Genomic DNA, 21902 nt, shown 5'->3' on the forward strand with positions numbered 1-21902 from the left:
AGATGTTGACCAACGCTCTTTACCTTTGGTTGCACACTATGAACAATCCATACTACCAGGAACTGTTACATCAGATAATCTAGTCGACCAACATGAACAGTCTCAAATACCATCAACTACTGCATCAGAAACTTTGGGTCGTGGTCATCGTTCTCGCCATCCTCCCAAATATCTCAAGGATTATACATGCACCAATGTCATAGCACATAATCCAGCAGCCTCTTCTACCTCCTCCAGTCTATCCTCAGGTATTCCTTATCCCATTGCTAACTTTGTTTCTTGTTCTAAATTTTCTCCCGAACATCAACAGTTTCTTGCTGCCATTTCTTCTGGAGTCGAACCTAAATCATTCAAAGAAGCTGTCACAGATGAACGATGGCGTTTAGCAATGCGAAAGGAAATTGATGCACTTGAGCAAAACAAAACATGGGAGCTTACTTCTTTGCCACCTGGTAAACGTGCAATCCCTTGTAAGTGGGTCTACCGCATCAAATACAATTCAGATGGTACTGTGGAGCGATTCAAAGCACGGCTGGTAATTGCTGGTAATAATCAAATACCTGGCGAAGATTACTTTGACACATATGCTCCTGTAGCAAAGATGGTTAGTGTGAGGACACTTCTGGCAGTAGCAGTTGCCAAGAAGTGGAAATTATACCAGTTAGATGTTACAAACGCCTTCTTACACGGAGATCTTAAAGAGGAAGTTTATATGCGAGTTCCTCAAGGCTTCCAGCATCACAAACCCCATCAAGTATGCCGCTTATATAAATCACTCTATGGATTGCGACAGTCCCCCAGAAATTGGTTTGCTAAGTTGCGGTCATCTCTTGAGTCCTACGGTTTTACTCAATCTAAGGCTGATTATACTCTATTCACCTTACACAAGAATGGTCACTTCATCGCTCTTCTCATCTATGTTGATGATATTATCTTAACTGGGGATGATGCAACCACATGCAATGCTGTCAAAACTTTCCTCCACTCATGCTTCCATATCAAAGATTTGGGGATTTTAAAATATTTTCTTGGAATAGAAATGGCTCACAGTTCTTCTGGTCTCTTTCTAAGCCAACGAAAATATGCTCTCGACATATTGGAAGATGCTGGCCTCCTTGCATGCAAACCTTGTGACTTTCCTCTTGAAACAAATCATAAACTTGCTATTACAGAAAGTCCCACTTTCTCGGATCCAGCACGGTACAGAAGGCTCATAGGACGTCTAGTTTATCTGACTATTACCAGACCCGAGTTAAGCTACTCCGTCCATGTTTTATCGCAATTCATGCAGAATCCCACCGAAGCTCAATATGAAGCTGTCTTACGTATTTTGCGATACATAAAAGCTAACCCCGGTCAAGGATTACTGCTTCAATCAGAAAATGACCTTCTTCTTCGAGCTTATTCTGATTCCGATTGGGCTAGCTGTCCACTTACCAGGCGATCAGTCACAGGCTATTTTATTATGTTAGGCACTTCCCCTATCTCTTGGAAAACAAAGAAACAGCCTACAGTGTCACGCTCCTCTGCAGAGGCTGAATATCGCGCAATGGCAGCAGCCACAGCTGAGTTATTATGGATCAAATCGTTCTTAAACTCTCTTGATGTTCCCCATTCACAGCCAATGCTTTTACATTGTGATAACCAATCTGCTATGCAAATAGCTGCTAATCCAGTGTTCCACGAACGCACCAAGCATATAGAAATCGATTGTCATTTTGTGCGAGATCATGTTTTACGAAATACAATCGCTACTTCTTATGTTCGTTCCGATCAGCAGATTGCAGACATTTTTACCAAAGCCCTTGGCATGAAGCAATTCGGTTTTCTTCGCAGCAAGTTGGGCATTTCTTCATTACATGCTCCAACTTGAGGGGGAGTGTTAGGATAAGATCACCTTTGATCTTATTCTTCAACTAATGAAGACCAAGTCTTTAGGAAGAGTTTGTTAATATCTTGTATCTGTATAGTTTGGTTAAGATAGTTTGTTTGTTCTCCATATAGTATTGTTACGATAGTATTAGTATTGTTACGATAGTTTGTTATCGTTTGTTTCAGTTTGTTGTCATTTGTATATATAATTGGCTATCTGCCACAAAGCAATACAACACTCTATTTCAAAGAGCTCTAGACACGTGAAGTGTTTCTATATTTTTTAAGCAGATAAATGGTTGGTTTGAAATCCTAATAAATTCGATTAATCAGATTTTGAGTTTGAGTATCTTCACTCTCCCTAAAAGTTACTGCTCTCGCAATCGAACCTATTACACTGTTTTTGTGAGTTGCGTTATTGGAATTGATGAAACAAATTACTAACCTATTTTATTTGTTGATAAAGGATATAAATATGGTTTTAACTTTGTGAAATTATTCTCTCATTTTTCATGAAATAATTATTTTATGCTACTCTAACATAAAAAAATTATGCCACTTTTTTTCTTTTTTCTTTTTTTAATGAGTGATGGACCCACTACATTATGTGTTTATGATAAGAGATATTTATTTCAAATAACATGATAAAAATAGAACCCTTTAACTTTTTCGTTAATTATTTAGGAGATCAGATCATGTTTTTCAATTCATTGCAAAAATAAATAAAGAGAATGTTTTTCAACTAATTTATTGGTTTTATGATTGAACAGGACATTATCGTAAAATTGAGAAACCGAGGAACGAGATGGATATTTTTAACAACGTTTTGGCCAACGAAATATTTATACTCATATTAATCCAAAATAGTTTGTTAACAAGCATATATAGTATGATCTAGTGGGAGAAAAGGAATAAAGTATATTCTTTCAATACCTAAACTTTTTATGATATATTAATTAACAGATCGAACTTTTTTGGTTACGCCTTAAAAACTTCAATTTTATTAAGATTTTCTAAATGTTTTTATCTCAGGGAGACAAAAATAGAATAACACTTATTTTGAGAATTTAGAAATATATTTTAAATTCATTATTTTCATTCTATTAATTTGTGTTTACTGACATCAAATTTACTCTACAATATAAAATCATTTTAAAGAAATGATTTAATAGAAAAAAAAATCTGTGGCACCGAACTGTAGTCATTACCCATTAATGGTGTGTGATATTTGAGCCACGGCTCATTATCTCACCTGACGATATTTTATTTCCAGCTTTTTTAATCCAGGCCCAGAGCTGTAAATGGGTTAAAATTTAAATAGTCTCCCAAAACTTACTTGACTTGACCTAATCTATTTAAAAAATATAATAAGTTTAGGTTTTTAAAAAAATTCATTTAAAAATTAAGTCATAGACTCACTCTAAAAAGCCTGGTCTAAAAATCTACAGGCAAAACTTTTAATTTTTTTAATAAAATGATATATTTAAGGCTGCTAAGAGAAAAAGAAAAAATTCCTAAAAATAACTATTTCTGTGTTGTTATGAATATTATTTAAGGATTTTTATAATCTTGTTAAAAAAATTGTTCGAGAATTTTTATAACTTCAACTCTTATGGGAAACATCGTTTAATGAATGAGATTTTATCTTTTTTATTTTACTTTAGTTTGCAATTTTGTAAGTTTAGGCTTTTCATTTTTTTATAATAAGTCAAATCAAACTTTTAATAAATTAATAAGTCAATATAATCTCTAAATATTTTACCTAAGCTAAGGTTATCAAGGTCAAAACCTAATCTATCTAACTCATTTACAGCCTCAAGTCCAGCTCATTGTAATATACAAACTGATTTATCTATTTATCTGAATTTTGAAGGACTAAGGAGCTACAAAAATGGGAACACTTGTAAGTGCGGATGAAAATTGATTAAATAGTCCGTCGAGAGCTCAAAGCGTGAACTGAAAAAATAATGTCATATAATACGTTATGTTTAAACCTCATATTTAAAAAATAGAATAGAAGAGTGGAAAAAGAATTTTAATTTGATTTCACCAAATATATTTTCGAAAGAGTTGAAATTTGTGAAGATCGACTCATTTCAAAAAATGATTAAAGTTAGTATTACAAACAAAAATAGAATAGATCTATTTAAGATTTAGTCTAGTCTTTTTTAGCCCTTATTTACAAGTGGATGTATTAAAATTTATATTAGCGCAGTAGATAATATGAAAACTAATTAGTGAAAATCTATATATGATAATATTTTATAAAGTAAAGTTTTTGCTCACATGTCTCATATGACCACTCAATTCGAGAGTATTTATTTTCAAAATATTATAATTTATTTATTTATCTATTTATACAGTTAATATCTATAATCAAGCCCTTAATGCGTATATTTCTACATGTCTTATTTATTTTAAATTTTAAAATTTAAACAATTATCTATTTTATCTTCTGCGAATACTTTTCGTAAAAATTTGTTTTTAAACAAATTTATATATTATATTTTGCATCTCCAAACGATAGAGTACTATTTTTTATTTTTTTTGGATGAGGATAGAGTACTAATTTAGTTTGTCTAAAAAAGTTGGCATAATTAAGAGAAAGAAACAAGATAAGTTTTCACTAATTTTGGATTATTTTCACTTGGATACGAATAATACATTATTATAGATTTTAAAATATGATCAAATGGTTCCAAAACAAGTTACATGATATTTTTGATAAATTTTTAACAATATATTCAACGACAGGAAATTTTGATTACGAAATATGACGTTTAGGAGTAATTTTCACCTCTGAAACACGGACACGTGATTCTTGGGAAAATTTGCGTGTCGGACACCGACACGTTCTGACACGCGTCCGACACGCAGTCAACTTTTTGGGACACGTTGACTAGTGGGACACGCGAATTTGACTGAATCCGACACGCGGTCAACGATGTGGACACGTTTTGATATTTTTTTTTGTAAAAAAGAAATAAAATTACAATTAAAAAATTAATAAAAATTAAAAACTACAGAAGGACGAGTTCGAACGCTGGTTTATTGAAGCTATTCTTCTCTTCGTCGTCGGCTGCTGGTTTTCCCTTCTTTTTATTATTAGCCTCGTCGTCAGACCTCAGTACTGGCTCCGGTGCCGAAGGATTCAAGAAAACGAAAACGTCCTTGTTGTCACTGTTATTGCTTCGCGGGTTCAGCTCTCGCCAGAATCTCAATTGCTTCGAGAATCCCGTGGAATTGCTCTTCTTACACCTCTCGTTATTGGAAGCCTCAACCAGCTCTACCACCTCCAACGTCGAACGACGTCGTTTTTCCATCCTTTAATTCTGAGGGAAAACTATTTCGCTTCTCGACGAAGAGCTTCCTCAGCGTCGGTGGAAGAGGTGAAACGGCGTCGCTATTATGAAGGAAAGCAGGGAAGAAGGGTCAGATCTGGCCATTGTGGAAGATCTCATCAGCAAAGAAAAGAACGTTTCTTCGTGTTGAAGATGGAGAGAAAATGAAAGGGAAATGGAAGAGGAAAAGGTGTTGGTGATATTGATGTTAGTTTGGAGTGTAAACTATTAACACAGATTTATTGAAGCTCTGGGTTTTGGAAAGTTGAAGAGAGAGAGGTACCGAGGAAGATGAGGAAGGTACAAAAGGTTTTTTTTTTAATTAATTTGTAATCAAAGGTTTTTCTTAAAGAATATATATGTATTGAACTGTGTGTAATCATAAGTAAAATAATTTTTCTATTTTTCTACACTCTACACTCTTGTGATGTTCTATTTTTTTTAATAATTATGTTATGAAATTTGAATATTTGATTAGTATATGAGTTATTATGAGTTGCTATATGTATTAAATGTAGACTATATTATATATATTAAAAATATTATTTAATATCAAAACGTGTCCCAACGTGTCCCAACGTGTCAAAATTTGTCATTTTTTAGTATTAACGTGTCGCGGTGTCGTGTCGTGTCGTATCTTGTGTCTCGTGTCCGTGTCTGTGCATCATTGATTTTCACATTCCATGACTAGGGGTGTAAATGGACTGGGCTAGGCTAGGCTTTGGCTTAAATAGGTCAGGCCTATGTAAAAAATATTGGGTATGGTCTGGCCTATTAGCCTGTGTAGGCCTCAAATTACAAGTCTGACCTGACCTATATTTAAAAAATAAAAGCCTTGGCCTATGCCTATTAGCCTGTTTAAGTTCATTAAACATTCAACAATTAAAATAATATTATTTTATTATTCAAAATTATTAAAATAATAATTTTATTTATTATATTTTAAATAAATAATATGATATAGGTCGGCCTGTAGGCTTATAGGCCCGTCATGTACAAAAAAGGTAATGACCTATTTTCTAAATAGGTTTTTTTAAAATCCTAGGCCTATTCTATTTTACTATTTATAATAGGCCGAGCCTGGCCTAATATAGGCTAGGCCGTAGACCCCTGTAGGTCGGCCTAGCCCATTTACACCCTTATCCATGACCGAAAGTTAGTGATGCACTCATACACTTACAGTTGATCCATTACATATTGCTCAATCATTGATTTAAAAAGGTCGTAGTCAACCAGAATTGTGGCTCAATAAGTATGAACCAAATGTTCAAAGAAGCAGTAATTTGAAATATAACAAATTATGATCAAATCCAAACCCAAATGAAACAATAGATATGATTGTGATTTGTTTGGTAAGAAAAAAAAAAAACACATTTGGCATAATTTGAGATATAACATTTATGATTTTAAATTTTAAATTTTGGATCAATTTGTAAGTAGTCTATAAAAGGGTGCTTAAGACCCTTATTTTAGGAGTTAAATTTTATTATTTTGTTAATAGAAATTGAGAACCCGAATTACTCTTCTATCGAATCTTAACTTTCTATTTAGTCATCTTTTTTATGCGCTTTCGGCATCATTTGGTATTAGAGCAGTAGGTTGCCTTCAACCAATAGCTGAATAGAATCGTGAAGGTCAACGAATGCGAAATCATAAGGGTAGGGAACGTGAATTCGTTCTTGAAGAAGATAGACAACCACGTCAGATTGACCCACGAGACATAAAAAATGAAAAACTCAGAAGGCGGATCCAGGATTTGAAGCAATAACCTGAGCAAGCGTTGGACAAGAAAATCCAAGTTTTGGAGTGACTACTTGTTCAGGCGCAGAGAGGAGAATTCAAGATTTGGAGCGACGACTCGTGCGTGCGCATATCAAAAATATTCAAATTTTGAAGCAAACTCTTGTGAAGGCGCAAAGCATGAAAATTCAACATTTGGAGCGGCGACTGGAGTGGACAAAGTTGGGCATTCAATCCGAAGAAGGAATGAATTAGAGGACGCAACTAATGACGAAGGGAGGACATCAATCTCTCGGGATTCTAAACCAGGGACAAAATTGGGAAGTACGACCTAAAAATTAGTCCATTTTTTAAGATATTGAGATGCAAATCAATATTCTTGACTTTGATGTCTATGATCATAACATAGTTTATGATGATTATCCGATTTACGAAGATTATCCCATTTATGATTATTATCCATCTTATGATGAAAATTCAGTCTATAACAAATCTGATCAAGAATTCGATGATGGAGATCTAATATAGAAAGAATTATCCATTGAGTTTTTACCTAAAGAGATTGATATCATTGAAGATGAAGAATATTCGAGGACGAATTTTTTCCTAGTAGTGGAGAATGATGCATTTACAACAGACCTATTGCACATGGCCCAACCATTGATTCAAAAAACTTAGTTAACCAGAATTATGACCCAATAAGCATGGCCCAATTGTTGAAAGAAACAATAATTTAAAATATAACAAATTACGATAAAATCAAGACCAAATAAAGCAACAAATATGATTGTGGTTTGTTTGGCAAGAATTATGACCTAATAAGCATGGTTCAAAAAACTCATAGTTAACCAGAATTATGGCCTAATAAGCATGGCCCAATTGTTGAAAGAAACAGTAATTTAAAATATAACAAATTATGATAAAATCAAGACCAAATAAAGCAACAAATATGATTGTGATTTGTTTGGCAAGAAAAGAGAAGCAACACATTTGGCATGATTTGAGATATAAGATTTGGGACGTGTTTTGAATGATTTAATTGTAATTATTTATTTATTTGTAGAAGTTAATTACTGTTATATTTATTGTAGAAAGTTTTCTAATTTTTAGGATTTTATATTTAAAATTTTGAATCAATTTATAATTAGTCTGTAAAAAGGTGCTTAATACCCTTATTCTAAAAGTTGAATTTTGTTAATAAAAATTGAGAACCAAAGAATTACTCTTTTATCAAATCCTAACTTTCTGTTTATTATTTTTTATGTGTATTCGGTATCAGTTAGAGCTGTAACATGCACTACCATTGGTTAAAGTGACTTTTTTTTGTACATAAATTTTGTACACAACACAAGAAAAAAGTGGCATGTTTAAATCCTGTTTTCAAAAATAATTTTTGATTTAAAAATAAATTATTTGATAAGGTTTGTTTTGTAAGAATAATTCTAAAAAATATAACTATTTTTTAAATTTTAAAATCAAATATAAAAAATATATCTCAATTATAAAAAATACAAAAAATACATATTTTTTTAATTATTCTATAAAACAATTAAAAAAAATACAATCAAACAAGTGCGGAGTCTCCCATCACTCTGTTAATCCTAATCAATTGGCGAGTTTACCAAATTTTAATTAATCTGTAATATATCTATATTTTATCCAAAAATACTATATATAAGATAAAAACAATAATTCATTTTCTATAATTATGAAATTACTGGCCCATTTTTTTTCGTTTACTGTTTACTTCACTGCTATATATGTCAGGAATTGATTGAGTTCATTTTTCTCTTTGAAAATTTTAAATGTAATTATTATTTATTACAGTTAATATATCTTTTGTATTTTAAAAAATGATTCTTATCTTAATTTATACATTATATATTTTTACACTATAAAATTTTTATTTATTTATAAAATTACATATGTATCCTCTATTTTATGTAGATGCCAAATACAAAAATCTCCTTGTGTGCATAATATAAAACAAAGAGAGGAAGAATAATTTGGAAAAAAAAAAAGAGTGTTGGTACATTACAACAATAGAAAACTTAAAGAAAATAATTATAATTACCCCAAAATTTTATGGCTATAAAGACGCTAGCTGGAACGTCAATGAGAATAGTACAACATCCATTTATGTATTTTTTTTTTATGAGTGTAGTAGGTGTCATTTAAAAGTACAAAGTTATGTTTTTTAGTGACATACTCAAAGTAAAGTATGACCGAATATATTTTGTGTAAATATGAAAAATTATTTTTTTTATTTTACACATCAGTGATGTGATTGGGGGATGTTAAATAAATAAAAAAGTGATGTGATTAGGGAGAGAGAAAAAAAAACTAAATTTTCAAATTTACATAAAATATGACCGGTCATATTTCGTGTAAATTACCTAAAAAGATACAAACTTGTATCGTTTAAAAGATTCTTCTTTTTCACTTTTTTTTTGTTTTTGTTTTTTTACTTCAAAAAAAAATCTTTTCATTTGACAAATTTGCTAAGGAATTGCTTGTACCATTGCGCGCAGCAAATAACATGTGGTTATAAGGCCATCCAGCGACGTATACTTCTAGAAACCTACTTTTACGGCAAAAGGTTGCAAAAGTCAATGAAGGTTGTAATCGGTGCAGGACCAAAAGTCGTCGCGTAAAATAAACACTTTCTTGCGTTCACACCATGCAGAATTACATATACAAACCCAACTTGATAATATATATATATATCCCTCCGACGCGTGCGTGTTCTGCTGGTAAAACCGTAAACGCATTGTTTTCTGGATAGGCTTGCCTTTCACAATCCAAATATAGGGTTAGTATGCAAAAGTCCATTAAAGAATCACATCACTATCTCTCTATTGCGAAGAAATGGACCTCATTTCATCTCAGATGATTCTTCATCCCATGCACAATTTAATTACTACAATAAATCTAATGATGATGTGGTGTTGGACAAACGATTATGGCTACTCTCACTCATCAATAGCAAAGATTTCCCAATCTACATATATCCCACTTTTCCACGCAGTCTGCATCCATTATTTTCTTTAGTTATTTTTGACAAGTTTTAGAGTCACCCACTACAAAAAAATATGTTATTCGTGGAGGTTATTTTGTGGAGGTTTATAAAACCCCCAACAATTATGTATATAGTGGCATTTTCAGAGGACGCCACATTTTATTTCCATCTTTTTAAAGTTTTTATAATTTTCTAGCACGTTCTGACCTCCACACTATTTGTATTCTCAAAGTTTTTAAATTTTTTTCCATTATAACTTTTTTTAACGGATAATAAAATTCCCAAGTTTCAAAGAACGAATGGTTACATCCTCTCTGCTTCTTCACACGATGCCTCCTCCTCCCTCGCTTTCTACTCCAAAGTAACCTTAACAAGCTCACACACTCTCTCGTTCATTCTTGCCTCTGTTATCTTCGTTTTGATCTTTTCTTTGTTTTTGCGAATTTGTTGCTTTGAAGGTTCAATTCCGATTCCAACGATCAGGTTCTAGAGAGAAGCAGTAGTTAGAGTTTCAGAGAGAGCTCTGTTTCCAGCACTTCCAATAAGTCTTCCTCTTCCTCACTCACAAACAAAGACGGTGATTCATCGGAGGATGATGAGATCAGATCACGAAGCGTATCGTTCTCTGCAGTCGCTCGTTACCATCAGATGAAGTTCAAGGTTCCTTCTATATATCTTCTCATGGATTCTCTTTTATAATTTGTTCTTCTTCATTATCTGGAATAATTTGTGGAAGGCTACGAGGCGTGTTGAATCTCAGATGTTGTATGAGATTGAATTAAGAATTGATATAGAACTGGTAATTTTAGCTGTGCCTTCCCCTATGTGTTTTTTTTGCTTGTGAACGTGACTTGATTTTGGGTATTTTCTTCAATTTTTATGAAACTTTAATCAATAATATGTTCTCTGTTTTATTTGGTCATGACTCGTAGATTGTTGCTCTGATCCAATACTTTAACTTCTGACTTTGATGCAAATGCTGCATTCTTCTGCAACACTCTTTCTTACCTATGATGATGGGTTGTATGAAAGGTTTGTTATTATTATTATTATTATTATTATTATTATTATTATTATTATTATTATTGTAGTGACATTATTATTATTGTGGTAATGAGGTGGTAGTGCAGATGGGGAAAGCACCATGTTTTGATAAACATGGAGTGAGGAGGGCAGCTTGGACTCCTGAAGAAGATGAAGCATTGGTTGAGTACATTAAGAAGCATGGCCATGGAGGTTAGCGTACACTCCCCAAGCAAGCAGGTGCAAGTTCCTATCCCCTTTCATTCTTGTTCTTTTTCTTCTACGCATCTGTATTATGCTTGTTTTCTTTCTTAGTTTTGAGCTTTTGGAACTTTTGAAGGTAGGGGAAAATAGGGCTTACGGTAGAAAATCTTGGTAGGTGTCTTTTATTTTGATATTGCTTTGCTGCTGTAATGTCTGATCAATTTTGTTGGCTCTCCTGCATTTCCACTTTCCACCTCTCCAACACTCATCATGATTGGGCTGTAATTACAACATCATGGGGACACATACATCAATTGTTGAGTGCTAACTGCTAGGTACTAAGTTCTAATGCATAAAAGAGACTTTCAATTTCAATCATGAATTGATTGCTAATAAATATAACTGATGCATTCTGTGGTAGTATAGGTATTTTAGTAGGGGTTAGTATTAGTTTAGCAATAACTCACTTCATTCCCATCTTAGCAAAAACAAGTTCGCATTGGAAAGATTTTCCTTGACCTTTGCCTCCCCAGATACCACGGATGCGAGGAACCTGTAAAAATAATGAAACATGTTAAATGTGTTTCCCTATTTTATAAAAGTCTTAGGATAGTATGTGTGGGAATCGTATAACTAATTACATGCCTTGATGTTGGGCAGGGACATGAAGTTCTTAGTGATGTGAACAACGAGCTTGTCCATAAAACTGATTGTTTTACAATCATTTGTTCACATAATTAATAAGTGGATTCTGTTTTACAATATGCATCTATTAAAGCCCTCACTTTATTGATTATAAATTATTAACAGGCCTTTTCAGTATCAATAGCATCAAAATTATGGTCATAAGGTTAAAGGAGGGTGGCTGCTCTTCCTCTTTGGTTTTATTCTAACACCAAAATTTAACTTATATAAATTAGGTCTGCAACTATTTACCAAATTCCTCAACTACTCCAGCCAAATTCCATATTAACCTCCCCTATGTTGGATTCCTTTTTTTATTAATAGTATTTGATTCTTTTTGGACTCTGCATTACCTACGAGGGACATATATCTCTATTGGCAGACAGATACATCATGACCAATTCCATTCAGGTATTCCATGCCTTGTCCATTTAATTGGTTCAGTTTGGATTGTTATATTCATGGGTCAATTTGACAGATGAACATCCTTCCTTACCATGATGGGTAAGTTTAGCCCATTCTGATTTAATTTTTGAGATAATTTTAATTTAATTTATTTGATTATTTATGGTTCATATAAATAGGTGGTGGGCCCCTTCAAAATTTGACCCTGTGAAGTCACCTATGCTTTTCTTCAAGGCAGGCCAGCCGGTGATCCCTCCATTACTACCAGATCGAGGCCTGGATATGGTTTTGGAGCACATGGTAATTTCTTTGCATTCTATTCCTCTTCAATGTTAGGAACTAGGAACTGATGTAATCTATAGCTCTTAAGTTAACTTGATTGAGTATGAAACAATTACCAATTACAAGTATTGTGTTAATTGACCCTATAGTTTTTTGCTTCTGCTGAGTTTTGTACATTTAGTTCTATAATTATTTTTCCCGGCAATGTATAAAAGTAAAAACAAAAACAAAAGAACATGCTCATTTTTTGTTGGAGAAGGTGAGGTGAGATGCTTATGACAATTAGAGATCGAGTTTGTTCTCAATTGTTTGTTGGAGAAGGTGCTTTCCTCATTGTTGAAAGGAAAAGAAGATGCTCATTTTTTTGGTTTTGGAGGGGGGGGGGTCCCTAGTTCTATAAAAAAATAAAACTATTGTTGCCATCGATTCTCTCGTGATTACATGGCTGCTATGATCTTGAATGTCAACCTCATTTAGCCTCCATCTGGTCTTTTTACGAAAGGACAGGCATGAGCACAAACATCTCTTGTTGATACTTGATTAAAGTATATAACTTTACTTCAAAAAACATGTATAAATGACCTCTTTATTGAAAAAGATCTATAGTTGACCTCTTTATATGATAGATAAAGGAAATTAGCACTGAGAATATAGATTGGTCAACATGCTCTTCCCTTTTCAATTGATTTTCAATTGATACATCTGTATTTGGGAACTATCTCGAGTATTAGCAGAATATTTATAAGTATCTCCTCGTTTTTTTCTTTTTTTTTGTTTCCTAGCCCCTTTTTTACCCTTGTGCGATGGATGAGAAAATTTTGGACTTTGATTTACCCGTGAAAATAAGATGTGAAGATCCTGGATGCGAAAGTTGTTAAGTAGAAGAGAAAAAATTAAAATAAATAAATAAATAAAATTTGATTTGATTTTCTGAGATTAATAGATTTTTATTGCTTTTGTTATTAATTTGTTTAATGAAAGATCATATTTTAGAAACCAAAGGAATTAATAGCGTAAAAGAGAATTGTTTATTGGGAATTTATGTTTGACATGATAAAGCTATTGAATTCCTAATTTGCATTCTATTCACTTCCAAGCTATTGATTGAATTAAGAGAACCGGTTATTTTAATGGAGTTATGTATAAGCTGGATTGTTTGAGCAGGGGTGCTGGTTTAGGATATCTTCATTTTGAGAGTTATACTGCATTGGCACCTAAAATTTGTATGCTTTCTATGTTTGAACAAAATCGTTGTTTGTTCTCACGACTCAGTATTTCCTGCATGTATGCTCCTTTTTTGTAAAATTATCAAGTTCTTCTGATCTGTATGGTTAGATTGTGAACGAATTGCTTATTTTTTTATTTTTTTGCAATCAGGTTCATTTACACCTTTCTTGGCCTTGGAGTTACGTTCTGTGTGATCACTTGTTCCGGTCACATTGCTGCTGAAACTGCTAATGGTTGTTGCCTGTATGGATAATTTGTTTGGATAATTTGTTTGGTTTTCGAAATAAATTATTGTTGATGAGATTCATTTTGGGATAAGTAAATTTTAAGTGTGGCTTGAATTTTTTTCAAATAATAAATAAATTTATACTTGAGAAGGTTGTCTTTTATTATTCAAATAAAATCATTTCTCGTAGCTCATTTTTTATTTTTTTTTAAATATAATAAACAAATTGTGGAGGTCTATGTCCTCCAGGAAGTGATAAATGTTGTGGAGGTCTATGAGTGACAGAAAGTCAAATATATTGTGGAGGTTACTAAATCCCCACAAATAATACAACATTTGTGGGGGTCTTAAATCTCCAAAAAGTGTAATATTTGTGGGGGTCTCGAACCTCCAGAAAATACTTCAACAAATTGTGGCCCTGCACAAAAACCCCCCACAAACTATGTTGTGGCGAAGGCAGAACTGGGGGTTTGGGTGAATGCCACAAATGTATTTTGTGGGGGTCAAAGACCTCCATAATATGAAAATATGACCCCCACAAAATGCTTGAATTTTTGTAGTGACCGTGTTCATATATATTTCCCATTCTCAACCTTACGTGAGATGTGACTCCTGGAGTTTTTAGTTTATACCAGTATATCCTTAAACACCTAGATACTACGAGCTTATTTTCGACACATTGAAAGTACATATTCCCTTGCCAAATATATATATATATATATATATAGGGTCAGGAGTTACACTCTTAATCTTGTCCGTTAATTTCATTTATATCTAAGTGCTCAAATTTTTTAATAATATGAGTTATTGGATACAAGTGGATCAATAATCAAGATTGAGGGTAAGACATCTAACTCTTACACCGGTGTAAAAATATTCTGGCTCATATATATATATATGTGTGTGTGTGTGTGTGTGAAAAAAATATTTCTCCAGTCACCGGAGATAAAGTTATCTTAAAGAGCCCAAAACAACGTTATTTTGGGATTGTAGGATTAAAAAATTATAACACTAAAGACTAATATAATCCTGCAATAAATTAGAATTACAAAAATACTTAATTTTTTCACAAAACGACGTCGTTTTGTGCTCACGAAAGATAACTTATTTCCATTGAATGGAGAAATATTTTATCCTATATATATATGGCTTGGGAAAAGTGTGTATCATTATAAAAGATGTAAAGTTGTGTCATTTTAAGTGAGAGAAAGAGATAGATAAAGGAGGAGAGAGAGTGGACAAAAAAATATGGCTTTAATATTTCTACCGTGAATATAGAGAAGTTATTTACTTTCGCTTCCAAAACGATGTCGTTTTGGGTTGAAAAATTAAAAAAATATAATGAATAAGACTATTATAACCCTGAAATAAATTATAATTACAAAAATATATTGATTTTCGCCTCAAAACGACATCATTCCTGATTTAATGTAGATACTTTATTTATATTGACGGTAGAAAAAACGAATCTTTTATATATATATATATAGAGGTGAAAACAACAGCAGATCCAAAATTTCTTATAATACGAGGCGAAAATAAAATATAAATTTAAGGAAGCACAGCTGCCCATATTACCTCCTTCTTAGGTACATCCCTAAATGAAAATAAACATAAAATCAATAGTAATATAAAAATATTATTTTTTATTATAATTCGTAAAAAAATATACCAATTACTTGGTACAACGAAACACCAAAAATATTTTCAGATACAACACCCTAAAAGAATACAGATCTAACTCTAGCTTGAAAACAGCTCGCATTGCGTCATTTTCATTCTTTGATTATGTTTATAATTTGGGTTTGGGCTAGTTTTTTTAGCTTATTAATTTTTCCTTATAATAAAGTGACTAACGAATGTAGCCGACTAGCCGTACGTGAACCATGCTAAATTTGTGTTTCATTCTTTCTCTCTCTTCTCGATTGCATGTGAATGATTGCGACAAATGTTCAGGAAATTTATATGGTCTTCACTCTTCCACTTGTTTTATATAATATGTGCATATTAGCTGTTTGATGAATTAGACTCATGAATTTAATTTATAAATACTAGTAAGGATGTTTCTATCGTGCCCGACTCGGTGTTTTTTTTTTTCAAAAAAAAAAAATTTTGTTTGATGAATTACAAATTAACTAACAGATGATATTAATTTATTGAGTTGATGTTGCAGTTGTGCTTCTCGTCAATTCTCTTGTAGTTTCCGTCTCATTTTCTGATTGCACTTCTACTCTGAATTTAATTGAATTCAAGATTTTGACCCTAAGTCCCTAACTTCAGTGAAATTTCACATGACAAATGGGGACGGAAAGAAAACTATTTCCAAAGCCAGAATAATAAGGATAATAATCAACTTCAACATAACTAGTCAAGACTGTATATTATGTACTCTGAATAAAATGCGTAAATCATGGTTATATATTCCTTTTTTACATAATATATATAGTTGTGTCATAGTAAATTTATGCAATTAGGAGACTGGGTATCCTAGTTTGAGGATAATACATGATTTAATTGGACTAACGTAATTTTGCTTTTTAGTTGATTTCTTACGTTTGTTGTTGTTATTTTTTATTTTTTATTTTTTGGGTAGCTATTTAGATTATTATTTTTCATTGATTTAGATTTGGTTTTTAGTACCCACATTTTAATTAGTTATCACTAATTTTATTCATCTCTATGTTGGGGATCTTATGAGGTGCAGGAATTCTCTTCTTCTTTTTTGTATAAGTGGATAACAAAATTCTCTAAGAGCATATTATAAGCTCTTGCACGGACACTGACACATAACACGAGATATTACACGACATGATATTTTGAACACGTTAATTTTAAAAAATGTTAAATTTCAAATACGTTAGGACACGTTTTGATATTAAATAAATTTTTTAACTTATGTAGTTATATTATATTTAATATTTAATAATTTAATAAAAAAAGAAGCTAAACTTATAATACTCATCAATTTGCAAAGAAATATAAGATATTCCAAATAGTTATATTAAAATCAATAAAATGACAATCAAAATCCAACAAATCTAATAGTTGGAACTAAAAACGCAACGCAACGCAACTTTTGAACCATTTTTTTGAATCTGTGCAACACGTGTTGAAGTGTCGGGGAGTGTCGGAATATCGAAAACTGTCGAATATGATACATCAAATTTTTTAAAGTGTCGGAGCATGTTGTTAGTCTCATTCTCAAATGTAAAAAATAGTTATCGGCTTGCAAAAATAATTAATAACGAGAATAAAATTTTAAGGATATTATATGCTGCCGTTTTAGTATTTAGGACGAAAAGGATATCGGAAAAAATGTTCAAATGCTCAACATTAATTTCTTAAATGAAAAGAAAGATAGAGAATTGTAAAGCTGAACATATTTTCCGTCTGTCCATGTCATGTCACAAATGCAGCCCGCTACAATGGGAGGGGAAGGGAAAGTAACTCTTGCCGCAGCCTGATTTCGATGACCACCATAGCCAATTAGACACGTTATTTTGTTATGTTTTACAGATAAAAAGACAGCTACAAATTAATTTTGTAAAAAATAAAATAAAAGGGTCTCCTTCCTAATGAGTGGTTTAAACATACTTTTTATTTAATATAGTATTCTGTATTTTCTTAATATTAGAGAATTTGATAAGAAATATTACATTTCTTTTAAAAAATCTATTAATGTTATTTTTAAGCGTTAATATATTTTTATATTGTATGTAGAATTTATTGAACAACGTGATAATATATTATCTGATAACGTGTTAATATAAAACCTTTTTTTTTTATACTAAGTACTAACCATCGATTGAAATAAATAATAAAAATATATTGAGTTGAATTCTCTAGAAAAAACGAATTTTAAAACACTAGTGGAAGTGTAACAAAAAACCAAATGAATCTGTCAATTACTTGGAAACGGGGTTGTTAGCTTCGCACACGTGCCACAGCGGCAAGTGACTTTCTAGATGTTTCAAAGTCTTCCCATTATTCAAAAGCTGCCTGCCATTCATTTCATTGTTTGGGACCTCATTCTTTTTTAATATTATTTTTCAAGTTCCGTCGGTCAATGAGTTTCCAAACAGTTCTCAAATTCTAATGTCACATTCTCATAGTCAAAAAACTAACGCTTCTTTCATCTCTTTTTTTCGTTCTTCTATAGGTTGCTGCGGGGAAAATAAATAAAATAATAATATCTCAACAAACCAGAAACTGACATTTGATTTGGAATTTGGGTTGCACCACCTACTTCTTCAATTCTGCATCAGCATCGTCGTCTCTGTCTTTCTAGGTTGTTACTTTTTGTATCCATTTTATTATTTCTATTTTGATTTTTCATCTTCTGGTGTTGCTTCTTTCGGAATTTCCGTTTCATGGGTGTCTCTTTCTGCTGTATGTGTTTCGTTTTAGTTTGTTTACTGCTCTTTCTTTTGCTCTCTCTTGGGCGTCTTTTAGACGTTCATTATATCAACTTCATGAGTTGAGGATGCTATTTGATTTGTCTGTTCAATTTTCTGAAGTATGTTTTGATAACAAATATGCATTAAAAAAAAAAAAAAATTTGTTTTTTAATGAATACTCTTAACATATAACTGGATGGAGCTTATTGCTCTTTTTGTTCCTTTTGCTCATAAAGTAAAATCCTGTCTGTTTCTCTCTCTCTCTTCTCCTTTCTCTTGTTGGGGGTGGGCTTGATTGGATAGGTATGGATACAACAGGGGATAAAAGTTGAATATTTTTCTCATATGTTTTTTTCCTTTAATTTTTTCTTTTTTTAATGTTTTGCACAGATTTGCATAAGAAATTATGTTTTCCTTTTTTTAATTTTGGTAAGAATTATCATAACATATATGTGTGTTGTTGTTTAATTTGTGTTCTTTGTTTACCTGATGCAACAGTTACACTTTGGTCGGATCGTACCAAAGGTGAGGCAGGTAACACCAGGAAAGAGATGGCTCATGTTGGAAAAGTTATGCCAAACTGTGTATATGCTTCTAATCCCTACCATGAATGCGCGGAAGCTTGCCTGCAAAAGATCAAGGAGATCAAGCCATCTAAAAATAAAAAGAGTTCCGGTTAGTTAGTTGTACTTCATGTTTGCTCTGTTTATATACTTTTGTTGTGTGAAGCAAAACACCATTTCTGGATTGTTGTTGGTCTATCCTGAAAACTTTTTTTTTTTTCCTCATGAATTTTAATTACGAATGAGTATCAATTAGATATTAATTCAACAGGATTTGGTTTATGGCATCTTTTATGTTTGTGTCTGTTTTCCTTCCGCCCTGTGTTGATATTTGTGATTTTGGCATGCTCTGACTGTTTTTGACTCGTTTATATACTTAAAGCTTTACTTGGAAGTTGCTGATGATTTATGAATATTTCGTAACTGGTATCAAATAACAATTGTCTGATACTTCAAATTTTAACCAATTTATTTGGGACTTGGGAGTGCCTTGCTGCCAATCTCTGAACAGTTTTAAGATCTGTCTTTTTTCGCTTTTTCTTTTTTTTTCCCCCAAAGATTATCGCAGAAGTGTTACAGAAGGTGATCTTGGCAAAAAGATGAATGAAGAAAAACGCACGCACTCAGGTTGTCCTAAAGCATCTAATCCTTATCATGTCTGTGATGAAAATTGCCACAAAAGAATGTCAGGAGTTGATTCAGGTTTCTCCCCATTTTTTATGTGCTATTTTAGGATATCAGGAATATGTAATTTATTGACAATTTTCTCTTTTTTATCTATTTAACCGGTTTATACAGTGTGTCTTCTTTTTGTGAATTTCTTCGCCCACAAATAATTTTGAAACAAGTTTTATCTTCATATATCTGATCAAATCTAATTTTTTTTTAAAAAAAAAAAGAAAGAAAAAAACCTCTATCATCCCATAAAAAAGACTAGTGGGTTTGAAGAATGAGGTTCATCTCAAAGGGGAACCTGAGAAATGTTTCTGGTTCCACTACGGTCTTCTTCCGATTCAAATATGTCATGTCATGCTAACCAGCCTTTTGATTCAAATGAAAGTAGTATGGGATTTATCTAGAATTAGATTGGTTTGGAGATAGAAAACAAACTGTTGTCTCATTTAATATGATTCACTTTTCACTTTTCAACAGCTTGTGTACAAATGAACTGCTAGCAAGGCTTGTTGACAATTTGTTTGACTAGTTAAAAAATGTTATTTTTAGGTGATAAACAGATCATTATTGATATTCCAAGAGAAATTTCACACACAATGAATATGTTTCTGACTACAATCCTCTCAAATTTCAGGTTCCATTTCCTTAAACTATGGCAGGAAAAAGAAGCTAGGTTCTAAACCAGAACACCCTGTTCTTGACAGTGTTCCAGCCTCAAAAATTGGGGCTATTTATCTCTCTGATGCTTCATCACCAATACCAAATTACTCTGAAAAGAAGAAAGTGGAGCCAAAAAGCAACGAGCTAATACCAGTTTCCGGAGAATTACATATCCCAGCTGGCACGGTAGTGGCCTCTCCTTTCTCACATTCTCTTCAAACAATTCTTTTTAAAAAATTTGGGCAAAATACAAGCAAATCCATGTTAATCAATAAGCATATACTTGATTTGTCTTGTGCCCTTGTTTGTTGAACAGACTGTCAATCACAAAGTCCAACCAAAGGGCGGTGCTGAGAATCTTACCGACCCAATACGAACAAAGCAAGAAGTGGACAGAAATGCTTCACCGAAAGTTGTTCCAATCACCTCTGTTGATGACATAAGAGAAGGTCTTATTAAATCAGCTGGTGGGTCCATGCATTTTTGTTTATCTGGAGTTGGTCATGACAATGAAGATAGTGATGGAGAGGAGAGCGAGTCTGTGGTTTCTGAATGCCGTATTCCTGTTGGAAAATACCATGTGAAAGAAAGCTTTGCTCCCATCCTTCGGTCCATCTTTGACAAATATGGGGATATAGGAGAAAGCTGCCATTTGGAATCAGTTGTCATGCGGTCATATTATATTGAGTGTGTGTGCTTTGTGGTCCAAGAGTTACAATCTACCTCAATAATGCAACTAACAAAGTCCAAAGTCAAAGAATTATTGGCTATTCTTAAGGATGTTGAATCTGCTCAACTTCGTATTGCCTGGTTGCGTAGCATAGTTGATGAAATTGCTGAAAACATTGAACTCATCAATCAGCAACGGTCCGTGGAGATGGCAAAGGCTGACTCTGATCGTAAAGTTGAATCATTGAGGAAAGAGCTAGAATCAGAAGTTGAAACTTTGGCTCAGAAAGAACAAGAGTTAGCTGATATAAAAACAAGAATTGAAGATATCAGAGAGCAATTGAACGAGCTTGAGCTGAAGTCTTCTGATTTGGACAAGAACATGTTTTCCATCAAGTCCAAGGTTGATAATTTGGATAGCAAGTCCTTGCTAGATGAACTATTGTAATGTTACTGCTTAGCTAATTTGTCTTTGAAGTGCACCTTTAGTAGTATTGTGGTGGTAAAAACAAGTAGAATATGCTACTGAATAAACGCATGGGAGCTGTATTTTCTAGCTCGGTAATGGTTTGAATTTCATATTACACCCTACACACACTGCAGCCTCACAGCTGTGTTTTTTATTTATTTTTTATTTATATCTGATTATCCCAACAACAATGGGGGGATGGCATTTCGTTTACCAATAGAATTTCGTTTATCTGCTGCGTACATGACACTTGTTTCATCACCCGGATTATATTAATTTGCCTGTAAATTTTATACATCTTTGTTGCTATACTGCTAGTCCATAGTTTTCTCGTTTTATTATTATTATTTTAAGTAAATTTTCGTTTTGTTAGAAAATTTTTGAAATATTAATTTCGTCCAATTACATAAATATGGTTCTTGAATGATAATTTTGTGACATTAAAA

General features: G+C 32.6%; 2 protein-coding genes across 5 annotated transcripts; one reads left to right on the plus strand and one right to left on the minus strand.

Moving 5' to 3' along the window:
- Positions 1-11381: 11381 nt before the first annotated feature.
- Positions 11382-11901, minus strand: LOC133308145 (ribulose bisphosphate carboxylase/oxygenase activase 2, chloroplastic-like). The gene is made up of 3 exons (XM_061508747.1): positions 11845-11901; positions 11667-11752; positions 11382-11478 (listed from the first exon to the last, which is right to left on the minus strand). The coding sequence occupies exons 1-3, from the start codon at positions 11899-11901 to the stop codon at positions 11382-11384; spliced, it is 240 nt and encodes a 79-aa protein (XP_061364731.1).
- A 6183-nt stretch (positions 11902-18084) lies between these two features.
- LOC133308125 (uncharacterized) lies at positions 18085-21697 on the plus strand. Of its 4 annotated transcripts, none has more exons than XM_061508725.1 (5): positions 18085-18311; positions 18919-19095; positions 19542-19685; positions 20293-20504; positions 20635-21696. In XM_061508725.1, exons 2-5 carry the CDS (start codon positions 18972-18974, stop codon positions 21433-21435), a joined length of 1281 nt encoding a protein of 426 aa, XP_061364709.1. In that variant the 5' UTR covers positions 18085-18311; positions 18919-18971; the 3' UTR covers positions 21436-21696. The 4 variants fall into 4 exon arrangements, with proteins under 4 accessions (XP_061364709.1, XP_061364708.1, XP_061364711.1 ...); XM_061508724.1 differs by lacking the exon at positions 18085-18311 and adding an exon at positions 18315-18412 and having other exon boundaries at positions 20635-21697; XM_061508727.1 differs by lacking the exon at positions 18085-18311 and adding an exon at positions 18429-18539.
- Positions 21698-21902: the final 205 nt, after the last annotated feature.

This window comes from Gastrolobium bilobum, unplaced genomic scaffold, assembly GCF_033153095.1.
Source record: "Gastrolobium bilobum isolate Gb01-03AN ecotype WA unplaced genomic scaffold, APGP_CSIRO_Gbil_v1 utg7653, whole genome shotgun sequence".
In the NCBI taxonomy this organism is placed as follows: Eukaryota; Viridiplantae; Streptophyta; class Magnoliopsida; order Fabales; family Fabaceae; genus Gastrolobium; species Gastrolobium bilobum.

What these genes read in the sequence shown, in the direction of transcription:
- LOC133308145 (XM_061508747.1), bottom strand. Translation starts at nt 11,901, where the DNA reads ATGGACAAGCTCGTTGTTCACATCACTAAGAACTTCATGTCCCTGCCC. An exon ending in TGTCCCTGCCCAACATCAAG is followed by an intron (nt 11,753 to 11,844) that starts GCATGTAATTAG and finishes TTATTTTTACAG; the next exon opens with GTTCCTCGCATCCGTGGTAT. An exon ending in TTTGCTAAGATGGGAATGAA is followed by an intron (nt 11,479 to 11,666) that starts GTGAGTTATTGC and finishes TTGTAATTACAG; the next exon opens with CCCAATCATGATGAGTGTTG.
- LOC133308125 (XM_061508724.1), top strand. An exon ending in TAAAAATAAAAAGAGTTCCG is followed by an intron (nt 19,096 to 19,541) that starts GTTAGTTAGTTG and finishes TTTCCCCCAAAG; the next exon opens with ATTATCGCAGAAGTGTTACA. An exon ending in AATGTCAGGAGTTGATTCAG is followed by an intron (nt 19,686 to 20,292) that starts GTTTCTCCCCAT and finishes CTCAAATTTCAG; the next exon opens with GTTCCATTTCCTTAAACTAT.